At 33.2% G+C, this 21,575-nt stretch overlaps 2 protein-coding genes across 3 annotated transcripts; both read left to right on the top strand.

The window, feature by feature from the left end:
- Positions 1-1,416: 1,416 nt before the first annotated feature.
- LOC18035122 lies at positions 1,417-2,376 on the top strand. Its single transcript, XM_006423000.2, has 2 exons — positions 1,417-1,693; positions 2,112-2,376. Exons 1-2 carry the CDS (start codon positions 1,417-1,419, stop codon positions 2,372-2,374), a joined length of 540 nt encoding a protein of 179 aa, XP_006423063.1. The 3' UTR covers positions 2,375-2,376.
- Positions 2,377-15,263: 12,887 nt separating this feature from the next.
- On the top strand, positions 15,264-21,484 carry LOC18034510 (CDPK-related kinase 5). Of its 2 annotated transcripts, XM_006422998.2 has the most exons (11): positions 15,264-16,047; positions 17,577-17,707; positions 17,996-18,037; positions 18,144-18,252; positions 19,202-19,280; positions 19,358-19,654; positions 19,734-19,846; positions 20,220-20,327; positions 20,487-20,549; positions 20,654-20,821; positions 20,972-21,484. In XM_006422998.2, exons 1-11 carry the CDS (start codon positions 15,526-15,528, stop codon positions 21,110-21,112), a joined length of 1,773 nt encoding a protein of 590 aa, XP_006423061.1. In that variant the 5' UTR covers positions 15,264-15,525; the 3' UTR covers positions 21,113-21,484. The 2 variants fall into 2 exon arrangements, with proteins under 2 accessions (XP_006423061.1, XP_024034728.1); XM_024178960.1 differs by lacking the exons at positions 17,996-18,037; positions 18,144-18,252 and having other exon boundaries at positions 19,186-19,280.
- Positions 21,485-21,575: the final 91 nt, after the last annotated feature.

Raw genomic sequence — 21,575 nt, 5'->3', positions numbered from 1 at the left:
GTCGGAAGTTTTTCCAGCGTAAACCCTCCGACGCTCAAGTTAGTTATCGGGTTTACAGAAAGAATTTCTCATATGGCTTAATAAACATTGCCTTCAAACCAAAAGCTTTTTGAATCATTTGCAGAAAAGTAAAGTAGAGTATATAGAAAGAATTTCTCAGTGATACCAAGAGAAAAAGAGCCCCCATTGGCGTGGTTTTCTCGGGGTTTTTATAAATGCCCCACACCACGACCTTAGATCGTGACAATACCCATTAATTGATCAAATTCATGCCCTGATTTTTCGGAGAAGCTTTGTGGTGGTTTATTTTAACTGAGTCTTGATTCCTGGTCATCACCTAGTCGAGGTCATCTGCTCAAGCTCATACTATTTGGTCGAGGTGATCTACCCAAGCTCATAGCACATGGTCCAGGTGGTCTGCTCAAGCTCATAGCACTTGGTCGAGGTGGTCTGCTCAAGCTCATACCACCTGGTCGAGGTGGTCTGCTCAAGCTCATACCACTTGGGTAAGGTGGTCTGCTCAACCTTTTGCTCACTTTTACTTGGAGGAGATTATGGTCACCCTATTTAATTCCCCAAACAAATGAAAAAAAAAAATTGGATTAAGGACATATTTGAAAATAAAATAAAAACTCTACTATAATATAAAATTGATGAAAATATAAGGGTAATGAGTTAGGGACATATATGAAACAAAATAATAACTATATTATTATATAAAATTGATGAAAATATAAGAGATATAAATATTTTTTTCCTAATCAAGACCAGGCTACAGCCCGATGTAGCCCACCTGTAGATCCACCACTGCAGACAGCCCGTATAGTAACAGAGGGTACTAACAAAAACAAGAACAAATTTAAATAGAGTTAAATTGCTGTTTTATTAGAAACAAAAAAAATAAATAGATAAATAAAACGAGTCATTTTAGTTTTGTTTCAGTCAGCCCTACGTCACTGTGGATTGTTCAATAGGGCTATATAAGTTTTCCTTCTATTTTTGCTGCCTAAATAGCTAGCATCAATTTATCACTATTAAACCAAGCGAACGTTATGTGAAAGCAGCTTACCATTCTTGACTCTTAGGCGATACCCTGCCAATTTCCGTATAAACAAGAAGAACTGAAAAGTTAGAAAACTTTTCGACCCTATAGTGGACGGCTTGAAAGAAAAAAATTGACCTAATTAAGAATTTTCGGATGAACTTGTTGACATTTAGACCGTATTAAAAATTATTTTCTTGAACTTTTTTTTTTCACCTAAAAAAAGTTAAATTCGGCCGATCTACACTCTCCCTTTCCCCCTATAAGAAGGAGCCAGTAATACATCCATCTTCACAACATCAAAAAGTCTCTTCTCTTGGCAATTAACAAGTTTCAGCTTCTTAATTGCTTCAATACAAATTAATAATCAATCAATGGCTTTCACATCTGCACATTCACTCATTTTGATTCTCTCTGCAGCTTCAATGCTGACAGTAAGCTTGGCCAACAGGGGCTGGTCTTATGGGTTCAACAACACATACTATTGGCCATGGGGTCCCAACAATGGTTCCCCTGGCTCCAATAATACAAATGATGATGATGATGGTCCCAGCAAGATCGTTGTGGGTGGCTCTGATAACTGGCACTTTGGCTTCAACTATAGCGTCTGGGCTTTCCAAAATTCTCCCTTCTACGTAAATGACGTGCTAGGTATGTTCACTTCACCATAAATTTTGTAATATATACTTTCTGAATGCCATAGTGTGGCAATTCATTATGATGCGAGTAACGTCACTCCAAGATCATCACTTATTTTATAAATACATATTTTTAAATGATTTTTATTACAATTAAATTACTAATATTCAATGCAAAATTGGAGTGAAGCACAAGTCCGTATTTTATAAAATCTGGATGTATGAATTTGATGATAATGGCTAATCACACGCATATTAATATATTAAACTAATGATTTTTTTTTTTTTTTGTGGTTTTTCATAACGTTAAAAAAAGTCCGATTTCTTACAATAACAAGTTAAAATCAGTGAAGAAGATGAACCTGTTTCTATGTTTACTTAATCTGTCAATACTCCCGATGATGGCTATGTACTTGTATGCATGCATGCAGTGTTCAAGTATGATCCACCAAACGACACCGTCTTCCCACACAGTGTGTACCAGCTACCAAATCTGTGGAGTTACCTGAGATGCGACCTGTCGAGAGCCAAGATGATTGCAAACACCACACAAGGTGGCGGGGACGGCTTCGAGTTTGTGCTGAAGAGGTGGCAGCCTTACTACTTTGCTTGCGGCGAACGCGGCGGCTTCCACTGCAGAGAAGGGAGGATGAAGTTCATGGTCCTGCCGCTGCTCCGTCGCTGGCATTACTAGTATCACACACACACACACACACACACACACATATACACAATAAAATTAAGAAGCTGAGGAAGCAGATGAAGTTATCGTCTATGTTATTGACGTCTTATATATCTTTGAGCATACGATTGCCCTATATTGTTATATTTGCATGTTCTTTAGAGATGATAATAAATTGGGTTTTAAATTAATTATTGTACCATGGCTAGGTATAAATGCCTAGTTTTTTCCCCTTTTGTCCAGTTTCATTTGATGATTTTACAAGTATAAATGCCTGCGTTCCGCTTTTAAAATCTTGTTTGAAAGATTTTTCTCTTAATTTTTTTTCCTTATCTGCAACAACAAAATTAATTTTACAGTATATTTAACTAATTGAGTTAAGGCCATGCTCGGCTCCTCATGAATGAATACAACTAATGAGTCCATTAAATTTTGGTGCTAATTATGATGAACAAATAAAAGGGAGAAGACCTCGTTTTAATTTTCTTGCTGTGAAATGTACTCGGTGAATGATGAATTCTCTTAAGGGAATCAATCTACTCAGGTAACATTAATCTAATTTAATTGTATAAAGATGTGCAATCATCAATTGAGTAAATGTATAAAAATGGAATATTAACATTATTATCACCTCACATTCACACATTCTTATTTATTGTGTTAATATTTTATGGATGATCACTTTGCATATTTTTTTCTCTGAATACTGCAGTGTTGTGAAATTAACCCTTGTATCACTGGATTAATCACACCCCAAGATCTAACTCAGACTCCAAGATTTAAGAATCAAACCTAAGCTAATCGAAACAATCACCAAATCAAAGAAACACAGCTCAAAGAATCAAGAATACACAAAGACTTAAGTGGTTCAGCACCTTTGAGGGTGCCTACATCCACTGGAGAAAATAACTCAGGGAGCAACTTTATTAAGCTTCAAGGTTACAGAGATGATAACTAGCAATGCAGAGAACACTCAGCAAAGCTTCACTCTCACTATAGCTTCCTTATCACTCTCTCCTCGATACATCAAGACTACACCAGAACCAGCACATATATATCAGTTGTTGCTGGCGTTACAGATTTAGAAGATTCACTCCAAAATCAACAGCCTTAACTAACTATCACGAGCTTCTCACGAGCAACTTAAAACCTTCCTTAAACGACAACAAGCCGCGCCGTTTAAGCTTAGATCAGGCGTGCATTAACCATGTGAAAGTTTAATGGTTTTGGACGACCTCACCAAGTTGTGGTTCTGGAATCTTGATCAACTGAAATGACATGTCACTCATGATCTTTGCAACTTTAATACGACAAATTTTTCACATGAGTTTGAGTTCATTTCAACATGCAGGAACTTTATTAATTGAGAAAACAAGAAAAACAAGATAATTTATTTTTATAATTAATTTATATGCCTGGTATTATACCATAAAATAAAATAAAAATATGAAATCAAGAGTTATAAAACAAAAATATTTTTTTGCTGTCAAACTGTTTTCCCACTTTCATTTCAGAGTTCTGGCCTTCTAGTCTATGTTCGAGCCATTAAATCAGAAAAATCTTTCAATAGCACCTATAATCTTAAAATCATTTTGTGAAAATTCTAATGATACTTCATAATTGTTTGCACCTTCGCTAATTAATTAACGTCACTCGTGAACATAACGATCATAATATTCCTTATATATGATGGTCGAATATACACGTCATTATAAAATTTGATGCTTGTATAGAAATACTGACATGTATCTATAGCGCAAATATGCATGTTATAATTTAAGATTAAGTTTCTCTTTTGATCTGAGCTCTTCTAAACTTTTAAAGATCATGTCAGTTGTTCAATAGTTCTAGTGTAAGATTAGGATTTAACCATTTTTTTAATTTATTAAGATTTAAGAATGAATTCCGTGAGATAAAGACAGAGATTGTATTTTATCATAACTCTCTATTTTCTTCTTTTATAAATTTAAAATCACCTTTTAAATTGTTTTGTTAACCGGTTATAATACTTTTTTTTAAAAAAGTAAAATTTCTCATTAATAGAAATAATGAGTCAGCTTTAAGTTTAAAATTAAAATTTGAGATGACTTTGCAACCATATAAATTACTTCTTTTTTATTTTATGATATTATAAACTCATTCCAAACTTTAATTTCAGATTTCAATTTTGTATAGGAAAATTTTGGCTCGTACAATTATAGCTATCTTTTGTCTTTTTCATTAATTATAGTGAGACTATTCTTTAAGTTTTGCTGCAAGAGATACGATGTTTTTATTATGCCATAAGCATTACATAAGTCCATCTTAATAATGTACCTGTTTGTACAACGTTGGTCTTGTAATAGAAGTTAGAATCACATTGTATCTTATTTAATTTTTCGAAATTTCCTAAATCATTGACAGTATTAATTCTTGGTCAACTTTCTACTTTAGAAAGTAATTTTGAGATTAATTGGTCATCGTAATGATACCATTTTGAGATTAGGTTTCCCCAATTTCAGCTTTTGAGGGGAAAAATTTCACCTAGTTGCCGATCATGTATATATATATATATATATATATATATATAACACGTACCAACCCACTACACTCGATTTTCATGTTAACACATATTTTCAGCCAAATTAGATTCCACTTTATTTTTTTTTCTTTTTCATAAATAATTACTTCCATTTTTTTCCCTTCTACGTCTGCAAGCGTGATCATTACCAGATTCTATACGTGTGAGAGCTGCTGACCATTCTTGAGTCTTGACTCTTAGGCAACAGCATGCCAATTTTCCAATAAGTCAGAAAAACGCAAAGTGGACAGACTTGAAGAAATTAAATTTTTTACTGTTTTTTTTGGCGGCATTTCGACCCGTGAACGTGGCTAATGCTATTCCCCATTGAAGAAGGATTATCGGCAACTAATTCTATGAGGACACATGAATTGTTGAGTAATTGGGAGACATTAGTAAGTGCGAGGCAGGCATGCAACTTTTGATTTTGGCACGACAGTAGAAAGTTAAATGAAAATATATATTATTTGAAAGCTCACCATTGTTGATTTTTAGGCATCGCTTAGCCTATAAATAGAGGCTTCATTTGCTCTCTTCATTCATCCCATTCTTCAATTCAGTTGAGAAAAGTCAAGAGTTAGGAGAGAGTGTCTCGAGAGCATTAAGCTCTTGTTTTAGTAATTTGAGAGTTTGGATATATTGGGGTTTTGAGTTGTGAGATAAAATACTACAATACTTGTGACTCCGTTCGTTCTTAAAATATTTCCTTTGTCTTCGCTCGTGAACGTAGGCTAAAAGTCGAATCACGTAAATCCTGATCTCTCTGTATGATTATTGTTTCTCAATTTCACTTTAGTTATGTGTCTGGCTTCACCCATCAATTTCCTAACATGAATAATGAAGAGAGTAAGGTTCACAGTATTATCTAGGTATTAATTGATTCGTTCACGGATAAACTCGTGTTGAAACTTTGACTACAGCCGACTTGTTGAATAGTGGTTTTAGGCTCAAACAATAAGACACCTACTAAAAGATGTAGTGTTAAGAGTATATTACACCAGTGAATAATGAAGGATTAGATTTAGATGCTGCTCCAATATATAATATGGCAATAAAACTAGGAAAAAGCTCTAATGCGATTTAAGATTTAAAGGTGAAATTTTGGGTAGTGACAACCTAAAAGTGTGATTGGATGGTGTTTAGGGTAGCTCTGACACTGGTTCACAAGAATAAGAGAATTTGGGCGGTGCATTCCAAGAATGCTACTATAACAGTTACTTGAGGTTTAAGGTTAGCATTAATTTGAGGGCCTAAGGGCGTTTGAGTGAGAATGAAGGGCTATTCTAAATCAAGGAAGGTGTTTCAACGGTGACGAGATGGTAAGGATGACTAGGGTAGGATTTTTTGAAGCTAAAGAAATCTAAACTACGATTCTTTGTTCAAGAAAGAGACCATTTCTTGAACAAGGATGGTGTATAAATCGCAAGGATGGTTGTTAGAGGCTGATAAAGGCCATTAAACAATTCCTGGATTGCTAATCGATAATTGAGGCTAGGTTATGATGGTCGAAATTAAAGATTCTAAAAACTGTGCTCTATTTATAAGTTTTTTTTTAGGGAAAACCTAATTAATAAGATAAAGGAATCTTATACTTAGAAGGTATTATGCCATAAAGTAGGATTTTTGGAGATCTTTTCCTCTTTTACATGATGGAAGCAACATTTTGCTATTTAGATTAGGATCCTACGATTTGTGTCCTGTTTAAGGCTTCTTGGCTGCCAAGCATTAGAAAATTTTACTGGGCCAAAGTTAGGGTTTTAAGGAAGGCTTCCAGAAGGTTGTATAATATTGCATCCGAATATTGTAGTAATTTAATAGGGCAAGAATTGGGAATACTTTATCATGGTTTAGGTCTTGTAAGGTGATTGGTTCTCCACTAGCCTGTTCCACAAAGCATTCTCTTATAAGCCAAGATTCCCAAGTAAGCTTGGCCAAGGATTCAATTCAAATTCGGCTGCACTTTTATCTACCTGTCCCTTCCAAGCTACAGCTCAAAGTGGTTGTTTTAGCATAATAGCTTGGGTCTAGTATGGAATTTGTACTTAATTGGCTGAATTCAGTCTTTGGGTCTAGTGTTGATTTTTAGGTAGCAGCCACAATTTTTTGTTAGAAAGAAAAAATAAACTGAAAGATAATACAGTCCAAAAATAAACTAAAAATTTAATAGAGTTTGTACATGAAGAAATCGAATTCGGCTATCTCTGATGCATTGTTAAATAGAAAAAATTATTTGACCTAGAGATCTAAACTAATTGATTGGTAAATCACAGGTCCTACAATACCAATAAAAAGAAGTTTTAACAATTATAATTTTTCAACTAATTCCTTTACCAACCCAGAATTACAAAAAGGTCAATTTGGCCGTTCAATACACACTAGTAATTAAATTCGTATTTCTCAATATGGTTCTATCTTTCTTTAACTAGTTGTTATAATTATAATGGCTCTTACTTTTGCTCGTGGACTCATTCTGATTCTTCCTGCAGCTTGGATGCTGACAGAAAGCATGGCGAACTGGGGTTGGTATAATGGATCCAACAACACAAATTCATGGCCGTATGGGGTCAGAAAATGGGTTCCCATGACTCCAATAATACAAATGATGATGATGGTCTCAACAAGATCATTGTGGGTGGTTCTGATAACTGGCACTTTGGCTTCAACTATAGCGTCTGGGCCTTCCAAAGTGCTCCCTTTTACGTAAATGATGTGCTAGGTAAGTTCACATCACTATGAAATTTTAAATATACACAACAATTTAAGTACTTGATACAAACTTTGTGTGGATATATATATTCTCTTCTGAATACGTAAGCAACTACACAAGTAGTGTAATTCTATAATGCCTCGTGAATAGATAGTATGTATAGCTAGCTATGAATTAAGTCAATTAACTAGACATGGACCGACCTGTGTTATGGAGCATGTCCCCCCTTCCCCCAAGATAAGAAAAAAAGAAACAATAAACTCAAAAAGAAGATAATTAAGCTCTGAACGAAAATTAGCCAATATTCACTTTGAAAATTTTATGATTTGGATCCCTTAGTTTGTGATGCTTTTAATATTCTAACTTCCTTAAGGTTGTAGTTTCTGCATTTTTGGACCTCCTTGAATAATATCATCATGTGACAATATGGCTTATTAGACACACATGAGCATGTGCATGAAAGTAAAAGCCCATCTGCATTTTTGGGACCGCTAACTTGTTATTCATTTTACAAAATACGAATTTGTATGCAATTCATAACTTTCTAGCGCGAAATTTCCAAAAAATGTCAAGAGTTCTTATATATATCTTCCGTGATTAAATAACAAAATAATTTAAAAGGAAGGAAATGAACCTTATTTATTTTTATGTGCATGTAATCTGATCGATGATGGACTGGCTGCATGCAGTATTCAAGTACGATCCACCAAACGACACCGTATTTCCACACAGTGAATACTTGCTACCAAATCTGTTTGGAGTTACCTGAGATGTGACATGTCAAGGGCCAAGATGATCGGAAACACCACGCACGGCCGCAGGGAAGGCTTCGAGTTTGTGCTGAAGAGGGTGGCAGCCTTACTACTTTGTTTGCGGCGAACGCGGCGGCCTCCACTGGAGAGACGGCAGGATGAAGTACATGGTCCTGCCGCTGCTCCGCCGCTGGCATTACTAGCTAGCATTCAATGTAACAACATGAAGCTAAGGAAGCATGCATGTAATAATATCTTTGAGCATACATTGAGAATAAAATTGAGCTTTAAACATAACGATTCAGATCCCTTTTGATTTGAGCATTCTTAATTTTTTACAGATCTTGTGCCACATGCATTTCAATATTAGTGTATGATTAAAATTTAACTATTTTTTCTTTTAATTTATTAACCACCAATCATATTAATAACACTTGTTCAGATAAAAATCAGATTAAGAGAGGATTTTGATCCTAAACATAATCCCATATTTAGATTTTTAATTTTTATAATTAATTTATGATGTGGGGTCTTAAATTATCGTGTAATTAATTCATGGCCACGTACTGATGTGACACCATGCTACTACCTACAAGTCATGTGTATCGTGTATCGCAACTTGAGCCTTTGAGGCCTGAACAAATAATACATATGTAAGCTATATATAGTAAGTAATTTGGTAACCCTGCATTTTAAACAACAAACTAAAATGCCGGGTCAAGATTGACATACTTTAAACGTCGAGTCAAGTACTTGAAATGCAAGTTATGAAAGATTCTTATTGATAAGTATTTTTATTTTCATTTTCTAAAAACATGTGTCTCGATAACACGCATTAATTAACATTATTTAGGGCCCCTAAATGTCCAATGTAGCGGAGCACCGTTTAATTGATTCTTTTTCTTCAAGTTGAAGAAAACATATATTGCCAAGATTAATTATTCAATAGAATGTGACTTTGGGGTTCCTCTATCTTACAAGTTACAATTGTTATACGTTACAACAACCATAAATTCTTTATTATACCTCTTGGATTATTCATAGTTCTTTTTAAATCGAGTAAACTTTCTTTTAACCTTTAGGATTAAGCATTAATTTCCACTTAATCCTCATATGTCATTTTACTCAAAGATTAACTAAAAAATAAACTTATTACAACTTAAATTATAACATATAACACTACACAATAGTAACAGTGGAAAATTCTTTTCGGGGTTAATTATTATTATTTTTTCAAATACCAAGACCAAGTGAAAATGATATATAACTAAAGCACTTACAAAGCACAATTTCAAGTTTGTGTTACAAAAAACCGGATAGCTAGTTTGTCATTTTGACAAAATAAATCTTATGACTGATCCTCATTTTCGAAGGATATATAATGATAAAACAATTGCAGGCAAGAAATTCTAATCCAAATAAATTGACAAGATAATCTTGAGAATACCTTCCAAGATAATTATAATAAATTCTTAGAGAAACCATGGGCACCAAATAATCTATGCATTTATTGCAAATGAGGAAAGCAGCCATACGTATCTTTCTTTAATTATTGTCAGTTTTGTCAAATAGACATATAGAAAAGTAATCATGTTTTTTGAATAATATTGGAAACAAATTAATGGGGTGTGTATTAATCCGTAATTAGAATGGACTAAAATAAGAATTAGTTGAAATCGAAATTGAAATGAATTATATTACTGTTGATAAGTTTATTTTATCTTAAAATTATAATAGACTATTTCAAATTACTAAATTGATCTTAATTAATTATTGTCAATAATAATAATAATAATAATAATATTATTATTATTATTATTATTGTATAAAGAAGGATAAAATGAAAATTTCAATTTTTATGTGGAGGTAATACGGTCACTTTAGGAAATGAGATTTCTATTCTCACTCTTAATAAGTAAACACACAATAAAAGTCTTTGATCATCAAACATTAAAATACTTATATACATATGGAGTTTCGTCTGGTCATATCCATACTCAAAAAATAATTTAATATCATTGTAATATTTAATCTCTAAAAGAAATATAAATAATTCGCAAAAATTAAATTAGAGTGGAACTACTCCAACTAAATTATATCAACCGTTTTGTTATGAAGTAATTAAAAACAAAAAAAAAACGGATGAACGAATTTGAGCGCAATACAAATTTGTTTCTAATCCAATTTACACAAAAAATAGATTAATAGTACGCTTATATTGGCTGCTAAAGTTTTGTTTAATTCATAGATTAGGTTGGATTTTAAAATGGATTTCTCTAGACCTAATAAATAATACGGCTAAATAATAAAATATAAAGATGCGAATCTCTTTTTGGATCGCCTAATCGTCGCATTTCGTGTTTTCCGGAACTATTATTTAATTAGTAATATCTGCTTTTCATGCAATGACCAAATTTAAAAAGTGTTTAATTATTTAACGATTGAGTTGTACGTACGCCGTATAACCAAAAGAGACAACGTGAATAAATAATAGCCAAAATTGCAAGAAGACAAACAAAATCTACAAAAATAATTTAATACTTGATTTTTTTTTTAACTCGATATTTGATTTTTTTTTAAAATATATATATAAGAAATTGTAAAAGGTTTGTGAATTGAATGTATCATTCTCATGGAGGGGGCACCGACACCGGCTTTATTTATGAAAACCTAAGGTAAGTTCTCTCACTTTAATTTATGCCATAACATGTGCGTTCATTTTATGACCATGGAGATTTGTTATATAAAATTTTGTTACAAAAATGGAAGATTTGTAATACTATATAAATCGCTATACTAAATGTTTGATGGGGTAGGTAAGAGTAGTGAAGTGATGGGGAAGTTGGATTAGTTGAAATACTAATAAATTTTAGTAGAATGCTCGCCTTTAAAACGTCAATTAATTGGATGTCATATTCTAGGGTTCACCTATGTTGCAACGGTTGTAACGTGCTCCGTTTTTTGTCTTTTGTGATTTAACTAATGTTAAATTTGACAGAACACCTTATACTCCATTTTATTCATGAAATATGAGGAAATATTATGATACATTCTATTTAATTTAGCACCTTACACTCTTTTTATTTATTATTTTTATAAATATTAAAATACTTATTTATTTACATCCAACACTAATATCAATAAAAAGACAACAATACCCTTAAATTTATAAATTAAAAATAAAATTTTAGAATTTTTTTCTCGTTCCTTTCACCTTCATCTCCATCATCACTAGTTGAAAAAGAAAAAGAAAATCAAAATCTGAAAGACTCACCATCACCTTTATTCTCTCAACGATTCATGAACAATACAATAATACCAATGCCAAAACTAATACCAATGCAGGCAAATGCTATGTTACAATTAATGTAACATACACACTCAACAACAACCACACAAATTATGTGGGCCCATCATTTGTGTGGTTGTTGTTGAGTGTGTACGTTACATTAATTGTAACATAGGGGCTCCCACCAATGCAGCATAAGAACACAGTTCCAATTCTTTTGGCAGTATTTAAATCATAAAAGACAAAAGTTGGGGTACGGTGCAACTGTTGTAACATAGCCGGATCCCATATTATATTCTAATATATTCTTAGACCCAACATTCAACTAAATTACTAAATAATAAGTTTGCCTTTAATGGTTGATAATAATGTTTCTGAAGTTTTGAATCCTCACTTTTTTAGTCACATTACTCAATTTTTATATTAATTCTTCAAATTTATATTTTATTTTTTCTTTTTCAGAGTCTTGCGTACTCCTGAGAGTTGTACCTCTTCCCTTGCATTCTTACTATAATTTTGGACAAAACTGTGGTGTAATTATTGCACGGTACCATAATTTTTTCTTTTATCATTTGACTCCCTACTTGCTTTTTTATTTATAATTTATTTATAAATTTATGATAATTTTATTTTTTTATCTTTTCCTCTCCTCGATATTAAGATATTTTATTCCCTTTTTCTTCACTTAGATAATTAACCAATCATTAGCCAACAACTCCTTTCAAATTAAAATATCATTAACTAATCAATTATCTCAATTATTTTTCACATCACAATCAAGACAAAATGCAACAATTTGATTTGAATATTTGGATGACAATTGAGAGGCCATGGCAATTGAATAAATTAAGATAACAAATCAAATCTATCAGCTATAAGTCATTGATGTCATATCGGTTTAAATATGTAGATAAAGTTTAAGTTTTGTTATTTTTGAATAACTAATAACTTTGTTGTAGTTATTTTTTATTTAAAGTCTAGTTTGCATATATCTTACAGTGGTGACTAAAGTGTAAGGAAAGAAGATAAAAATACAAAGTTTTTATAATTATTTATTTAATATTTTATTTTAGTAATGTCATGGTAGTTTTATTTTTAAGCTGATTTCTTAGTTTAATTTTAATGTGAAATCGTTACTTATCTCACTCCTTAAATTAAAAAAAGAAATAGAGTTAGATATTGCAATTTATTTTTATGTTAAATCTTTTAACTTAAGATAGCCTACCAATTTTTTAATTATCTAAATTATTTACAAATTTAATACAAAAATGGATTTATGTGTTAGAATTTTGAAATATTTGATATTTTTAGAATTTCAATATACAACAAGGGGTATGGTGTTAATTATTAAACTATAGCATCCCACCTTTGGATCTACACTCACGTTAAATATAACGGTGAAAACACAAGAAGACAAAGTAGGGGATGTCCTGCAACGGTTGCACGGTAGCTAGACCTATTTTGACCTTCTATTTTAAAATTTTTAGCAATTGATAGATAAAATTTTATTTAACAATCGAAAGTATCCTTGAACTTTCACTACAAGGTAATTTTACTGTTACTAATACCTGATCTTTAAGGGCGGTGTTCGAGTTGATTGAAAGTTTGAATCTCTCCCAAAACGTGTGAGTTCATTTATTTATTGAGATATTATTATTTTCTCATCAAATATATTCTGATACATCATATCAGCACCACAGTTTGGTAAAACCATCAGTTTACCACCAAACGTTTAAACTGTTAGCATTTTCCCACCATTCTGTTAAAACTCAGTTAATAAGTAACGGAAAATTTATAAAAGGTCAATTTTACCCCTGGAGCGTAAAAGACCATGTAATTAACCTTTTATGAATTTTGTAATTAAATCATCATTTTTATGAATTTTGTAATTAAATCATCATTTGTTGTTCTTTCTTCTTAAAGTTCAAAAATTACCCTTTATGAATTTTGTAAAATTAACCTTTTAAAAGACCATATAATTAACATTTTATGAATTTTGTAATTAAATCATCATTTGATGTTCTTCCTTCTTAAAGGGCAAAATCGTCTTTTACGCTCCAGGGGTAAAATTGACCTTTTATGAATTTTCCATTACATATTAACTGAGTTTTAACGAAATAGTGAGAAAGTACTAACAGTTTAAATGTTTGGTGGTAAATTGATGGTTTTACCAAACCGTGATACTGACATGATGTGTCAGAATATTTTTGGTGGGAAAATGATAATATCCCTTTATTTATTTATTTATTTTCAAAATTTCGACTAACTTCAACTGTGATCTCTCTCTATTGTAATATCTTGAAAAAGAAAAATGGTCAAAAAACGGACTTACAGTTTATAACGAAAGTGTGAGTTGCGCTCTGAGTGACCCCACAGTGAGGTTATTATTATTTTTTTATCAAATTGTTCGTGATATTTAAAGAATAAATTTATATCAAATCTTTAAATTAGATTTTCATAATATATTTATAGGGTTCGAATCACTTCTCTCACACTAAGGGGCGGCTTAGTTAATTTGGGGGCCTTAGGCGAATTGTTTTAATTAGACATTTTAAAAAATTTGAGGTTAAATATATGTATTATTTATACTAAAAAGTTATTTATTTAAAATCAATTTTTTTTTTAGCTTTTTTAGGTGCAAAATTATTGATCAAATTTCTATATTCTAATTTCGCTAATATATTTTTCTCAATATAGCTAAATCATTTAACTTTTCTTTCGACTTAGTTGATCTTAAATAAGTTTTTATCATTTTTAATTTTGAAAATTTTCGTCAATTATTAATTCTTCACTCTAATTCATATCATTTTTACTACTTTTGACAAACTTATCAAGAGCTCATTTTTGAGATCGAACTAACTTTTTTATTCTTCTTTTTTTTTTTTCCCCAAGTTTTATGTATCTTGATGCACATTTTCTATTAGACATTTTTTTTTATTTTTTAGTGAAAGAAGAGTAACCAAGCAAACAATTATGCTAAATAATTAAAAGAAAACAACTATAATATTTAAAAAAGAAACAACAACAATTGAATAACACAACTAATTAAGAAGAGAATAGGAAGAAAAAACATGGATATTTGAAATTTAACTTTAATGGATTGAAATTTTAAACAACAATGATTAATGGAAATAGTTGATTTTTTTTTTCTTAAGCAAAAATTAAAGAAAGCTTTTTTTCCCTTATGCATTAAAGCATTGAATGTGTCGTGCTTTTTTCTTTTAATTGATAAAAATAATAATAGATAACAAGTTAATAAATGTGTGATTTTTATAGAGTTTTAAATGAAATAACATTAAATAGAAATTTTGTAGGAATTTGATAGTTTGTTTGAGTAAAAATTATTATAGAATAATAATAATAATAATAAATATAAATGAATAATTTAATAGCCATAATATTAGAAAAAAATTTAGGATCTTCGTATACAATGAGGCTCTAAACAACTGTCTAAGTTGCCTAAAAAAAAAGATTTACAAGAAAATGGCTCTAATCACTCGGATAAGACCGAGCAGTACACAGTGGGGTTATTATTATTATTGGTTAGTTGATAAATTGAAAATTAAAACCAATGTACGTGCAGTATGTCCAAATGCAAATCCAACTCAAAACGCCACCATCACTTTCTTCCTTAATCTCATTTCACATGCAGCAAAAATAAAAACTCAAAAACTCCACCAATCATGTGATCGCCACGTGGCCAGGAACACTGTACAGCTCACACTCCCTCTCCTTCCTTTTTCATTTTCACATTCTCCTTCAAATCCAAAACCATTAGCACGAAGCAAAGCTCTCACAATTCATTCGTTCGTTCGTTTGTTCGTTCATTTTCTTCGGGGGAGGAAAAAAAAAAAAATGGGAGGCTGCACCTCTAAACCTCAGAAGCCAAACCCTTATGCCCCACGTAATACCCAAAATGACCTTTCTATCCCTCCCACTCCCAACACCACCACCAACAACAACAACGACGCCGTTAACGATGACAAGCAATCGCATTCCGCGGCGCTATCTCCTTTCTTTCCCTTGTACACTCCAAGCCCAGCTTATATTTTCAAAAAGTCTCTTTCCGGGTCCAAAAAGGGCGGGAACCTGACGCCGATGAGGGTTTTCCGGATGCCGCCGTCTCCGGCGAAGCACATCAAGGCGGTTCTGAGGAGAAGGAAGTCGACGAAGAAGTCGTCGGCGGAGGAAGGGGCGCCGGAGGAGGCTGCGCCGGAGCTGGATAAGAGGTTCGGGTTCTCGAAGGAGGTGACGAGTAGATTGGAGGTTGGAGAGGAAGTGGGGCGAGGGCATTTTGGGTATACTTGTACTGCAAGGTACAAGAAAGGTGAGCATAAAGATCAAAAAGTTGCTGTCAAGGTCATCCCCAAATCCAAGGTCAGTGACCGTGATGATTCAATCATAAAGATTTCATTTTTATTTAGGAAAAAATGGATCAGCTTTGGATCAGTTTCACGTGGGTCCATTAAGATTTGTTATGTCCAATAGCGTGCGTATGAATTTGTTTTGTGTTTGTCAAATTTAGTTTCTTGTTCTTAGGATTAATAGGTTTTGTCTTTGTTAATTTGTTAAGTTATAATTCTCCTATTGAAGTTTGTTTTCTCAATTGGGGTATAAGTGTGGTACTAGTTGGTTCAACGGCATTGGGTTCAAATCCGGCTCACATCAGCTTTGCGTTATTGTGAGGTTTTATTTATTGTATTCATGGAATACAAGAGAATGGGGTGGGCGAGGTTTGTGAGATAATTGATGAAGATTGTGAATTTCTTGTTGAGATTTTAGTCTTTGACTGTTCTTGTAGATAGAGAATATTAGGAATAAAGTTGTATGGATTGGTACATCTGGAATTCTGAAAGTGGGAGTGGGTCAAATAATGTGGCTCACTTTATTTGTACCTTAGTTTTCATTGGTCTTTAAGAGGATTTATGCTTTGGTGGCTAGGTCCACCTTACCTTAAATGTTTTTCTGTAATTGTTAACACTTGCAACAACTTTTTGGGTTTATTTGAAGTTTAGGTTTAAATCAAATGATTTTTGGTGTGAAATTGTAACTTTATGCTTGGAAGCTGGTGTGAAATTGTAACTTTATGCTTGGAAGCTGGTGTAAAATGTCATTTAGTGTGAGTAGGAATAAAGGTCCTATTAAATTAATCTTATGAAACACTTTTGACTTGACATTATATATCAAGGGTACCGAGAAAGTGCATAGACCTATGATTTTTGAATGGCCTTAGTTATTGAAAAGGCTCATCGCCTAAAATGGAGTATTAACATTGTTTGACAACCATAGATGATTGTTTGTAGCAGCTTGTAACTAATCTCCACCACCACGTGCTCACAGGCAAACATCCAGACTAGCTGTTATATTTGGTTACCTGTTCCTATCTAGAATAAGTGAAAATTGCAATATTTTGATAATAATCTGACTCATCTGTGCTCACAAGAATTGTGCAGAAACAATATAATTTCCATTGTTTCTTTTTTATTATTGTATGCTGTTTGCCATGGTTGAGATCAACTTGAGCCGTTGAGGCTTCAAATTCATTGTTAAAATAAGTAAACATTACAATTTACGTCTCCTATTTTCGTTGAAGTTCATCTGAAATGACTCAAATGAGAACAAAATTCAAGACGTGTTTGTGTTTAGATATACTTCAGTGGAGTTTGGCTTATGGGTGTTGAGGAGGTGGAAGTTCCAATGAATAGATTGACACAATAAAGGATGAATGATTAACGTTTAGTGTTAATGACCATAAGTTTTGGAGTTGATCTTGTCAAAAAGGGTAGGGATCTACCTTTTCTTGCATTTATTATTTATTATTAGATGTCTTAGGTCATGGTTTTATTGATCATTCTGGGGTTGTCTTCATTACATATATTTCTGATAGAATTCATTTGATATGACAGATGACAACAGCTATTGCTGTGGAGGACGTGAGAAGGGAGGTGAAAATATTGCGAGCTTTGTCAGGACACAGCAATCTAGTAAAATTTTATGATGCATTTGAAGACCTTGACAATGTCTATATTGTTATGGAGTAAGTTTGGGCTACACACTACTGTTCAAATTTATGCTGTTTTACACTTGCATACTTAAAATTAATCAGGTTGAACGTTATATTTCCTACAACAATTCCTTGAGCATAATCTATATTTATCTTTGTCCATGTGAAAAGATATTTGTGTAAAATTATACTGTTGAACTTTCTTTCTGTGGATTTATTTATTTGATTGTAAAATAGTTGACTGCGCTGCTCATTCCTTGAATTTGAGTTTTAAGAGATATTTGACACTACTTAAATTAAAAAATTTGACCGAATTGGCAGGTTATGTGAAGGAGGAGAGCTTCTAGATAGAATACTTTCAAGGTGATGTCTCTGGTATTAATTATTTTAAAGCATTTAGGTCTATGATAGAATATGTTCATATGTTCATCATTGTTAGCCTCTAACTGAACACTCTATAAGGACACAGATGTGGAAAGTACTCTGAAGATGAAGCAAAGGCTGTCTTGGTACAGATACTAAACGTTGTTGCTTTTTGTCATCTCCATGGTGTTGTGCATCGAGATCTTAAACCAGAGGTGGAGCATATTTCCTCATTATTCTTCTTTATTATAGTACTGAACGAGCATTTGGGAAGTTACATTTATGAAAAATAATTTGGGGTAGTGCAAATCTTCTGGGGTTACCCAGTTGCCTTTTCTGGAAATATACCGATGAAGGGCCTGTTAGGGATTCTTGAAGTGAACCAGGTTGGGTCTGCTCTCCTTGCACAAAAGATTTGTTCAATGCATGGTGCTTTCTTCCCCAATGCAGTACTGTTGCTATACAGCATCCTTCCCTTTGCCTACCAATGAGAACCTTACAACTAGTTAGCTTATCTCAGCTGAATCAATTTCTAGGTTCCACAGAAAGCCCAAATGATCTTAATTGTTGAATATCAATACTCATTTTCCATCTCCATATATTCAATGATTGAGGTTGTCTTGTCCAAAATGAAACATTATTAAAAAGTGAGACACAAACGACAAGACTAATCTCGAATTACTTTATATGCAGAGAATTTTATGTTCTATCAAATAAACCAATAATACGTGAATGGATAAGTGTTGTTTATTCGACCTTGCTGGAGGTCCTGATCCCGAAATCCATGTTTTCTAAGATGTGCATCATTGCTCCCCACAGCTATTAAGTGGTTTTAGCACCTTGATTTCTCCATCTGTACTGCTTTAAAGTTCTGGTCGAGTAAAAAACTATTATACTGTGATGTCATTTTCAAATTTTAGACTTGAAATGTTTGAATGTTCTTGATAGTCGGTATATCATTTACAAATTCATATTTTCTGAAAGGAAATATTTTGTATTTACTAAGACCTATATCATGTTCATTCTAGATGATCATGTCTTGTCATATAACTTGGAAATACTTACCCTTACCTGTTAGACTGTGGGCCATTTGATCCACATAGAAAAATATTTCTTTTAATGCTTTCCATGTTGCTATCTGAATTTAGCTATTTTCTGGAGCAGAACTTCCTATACACTTCTAAGGACGAGAGCTCACAGTTGAAAGCCATAGACTTCGGCTTATCAGATTTTGTCAGACCAGGTTTGTGTTATCTGGCAATGAGTTTCACCATCTTGCTATCTAATATTACAGAATTTAACTCACCTTTTGGATTGCAGATGAAAGGCTTAATGACATTGTAGGAAGTGCGTATTATGTGGCACCAGAGGTTCTACATAGGTCTTATGGTACTGAGGCTGATGTTTGGAGTATAGGTGTGATAGCGTATATTCTTTTATGTGGTTCTCGTCCATTCTGGGCCCGGACTGAGTCTGGAATTTTTCGAGCTGTCCTGAAAGCTGATCCAAGTTTTGATGACGGATCCTGGCCTTCATTATCTTCAGATGCAAAAGACTTTGTCAAGCTCCTACTGAACAAGGATCCTCGGAAACGGATGACAGCTGCTCAAGCTCTGAGTGAGTGCATGATCTTCTCTCATATTCAAGTTACCAGTATCACTCTCTCAAGTCACCATTAAGTTTTTTCTTTTCCCAGGTCATCCTTGGATCCGAAATTATAATAATGTAAAAGTACCTCTTGATATTTCAATATTGAAACTCATGAAGGCATACATGCAGTCGTCTTCTTTGCGTAGGGCTGCTTTAAAGGTGTGTCCTTGTACTATTGATGAGGCATTTCCTTTCTTTTTCCTGGATTTTACCTCTGGTATATAAGGGTATTAGGTATTCTCTATTTGGGAGATTGCCAAATTTTCCCCTATTGTTTTTGGCTTCTACCACTTACGACCTTAACATTTTAATACTACTTCGTTACCCTCTGGATGTATTTTCTTTTTGTTAACACTTTGACATCATTGTGATAGAATAAGAATTTGCATGGTTTTGCTGTACTGATTTGTGGATGTTCTTATGGCTATTCAACATCTGAAAATATTACTTTCTCATTGTGATAGTTCGACTTTCATTGCTTACTATCAAATTTAACTGTTAACCTTTTTGTTTTTCTGCATTTCTCTTGCAGGCCTTGTCTAAGACTTTGACTGTGGATGAACGTTTTTATTTGAAGGAGCAGTTTGCATTACTAGAGCCAAACAAAAATGGCTGCATAGCCTTTGAGAATATTAAAACGGTTTGTATACTACCAGTCTTGCTTTCAAAATTTAAAGTGTTTTTACTGGATATTTGAGAATATTAAAACGGTTTGTGTACTACCAGTCTTGCTTTCAAAAGTTAAAAGTGTTTTGACTGGATAATGTAAATTTGATGCCAGTCATTCTGTTCTGTTTAGGTTCTCATGAAAAATGCGACAGATGCAATGAAGGAATCTCGCATATCTGATCTACTTGCCCCAGTATGAACTCTACTTGTAACCTTTCTTATTTTTTGTTCCAGAGTTTATATGGTTTGTCTTCTGGCTTCTGAAATGCTAACTGTTTCATTTTCATTTAACAACAGTTAAATGCACTTCAATACAGAGCGATGGATTTTGAAGAATTTTGTGCAGCTGCATTGAATGTCCATCAGCTGGAAGCACTTGATCTGTGGGAGCAGCATGCCCGTAGTGCATATGAGCTATTTGAGAAGGATGGAAATAGGGCAATTGTAATCGATGAACTTGCTTCTGTAAGTTGGATTTTCTTAAATGTTAAAGAGTGTTTACTCAGTCTATATGTCACCTTTGGAATTGAAACAGAATCCAACAAACAGATTGATTCCAATCCCCCCAAAAACTTTAGTTTGCTTGAATGTTTCCTTCGTACATTGCTGTTTCAGGAACTTGGACTTGCCCCTTCTATTCCACTTCATGTTGTTCTCAACGACTGGATCAGACACACCGATGGGAAGCTAAGTTTTCACGGGTTTGTCAAATTGTTGCACGGTGTTCCCAGCCGAACCATGGGAAAGCCACGCTGATGAGTAAATTTACTGACTACTAGATATTAAATCTGTTTGCTTCATTTGCTAGACAAAGTGCACTATATGATAACGTACACAACGCAACACAACACCACGATGACTGATTCTTCGAGAGAGAGCTGCAAGCTTGCACTGAACACAGCAATACCAACACCCCTGCCCTCTTTGCTAGAGATAATTATTACAGTGGCTTCACTCAACCTAGTTATGACTTGTAAGAGGAGATTGAAGTGCCTGGAAATTTCAGGTGGAGCCATTGATTCATTATATGGTTGCAGAAGCTATAATTGGCAATGCATCATGCATGTAAAGATACAGAGAATTTGTCTAACAGGAACCCCAATAATATACAGATTTTCTCTTTACGCATGTCCCACGTGCACTTTCTAACTTAAATTAATTTTAGTTGCCACAGCACAGATTTGTCTTGCTTTAAAAATGATAAGAGTCCATATAATGC

The sequence above is a fragment of the Citrus clementina genome, unplaced genomic scaffold (assembly GCF_000493195.1).
Source record: "Citrus clementina cultivar Clemenules unplaced genomic scaffold, Citrus_clementina_v1.0 scaffold_8, whole genome shotgun sequence".
Lineage (NCBI taxonomy): Eukaryota > Viridiplantae > Streptophyta > Magnoliopsida > Sapindales > Rutaceae > Citrus > Citrus x clementina.
The sequence above is the reverse complement of the archived record's forward strand: the minus strand, read 5'-3'. Positions and strand labels throughout refer to the sequence as shown.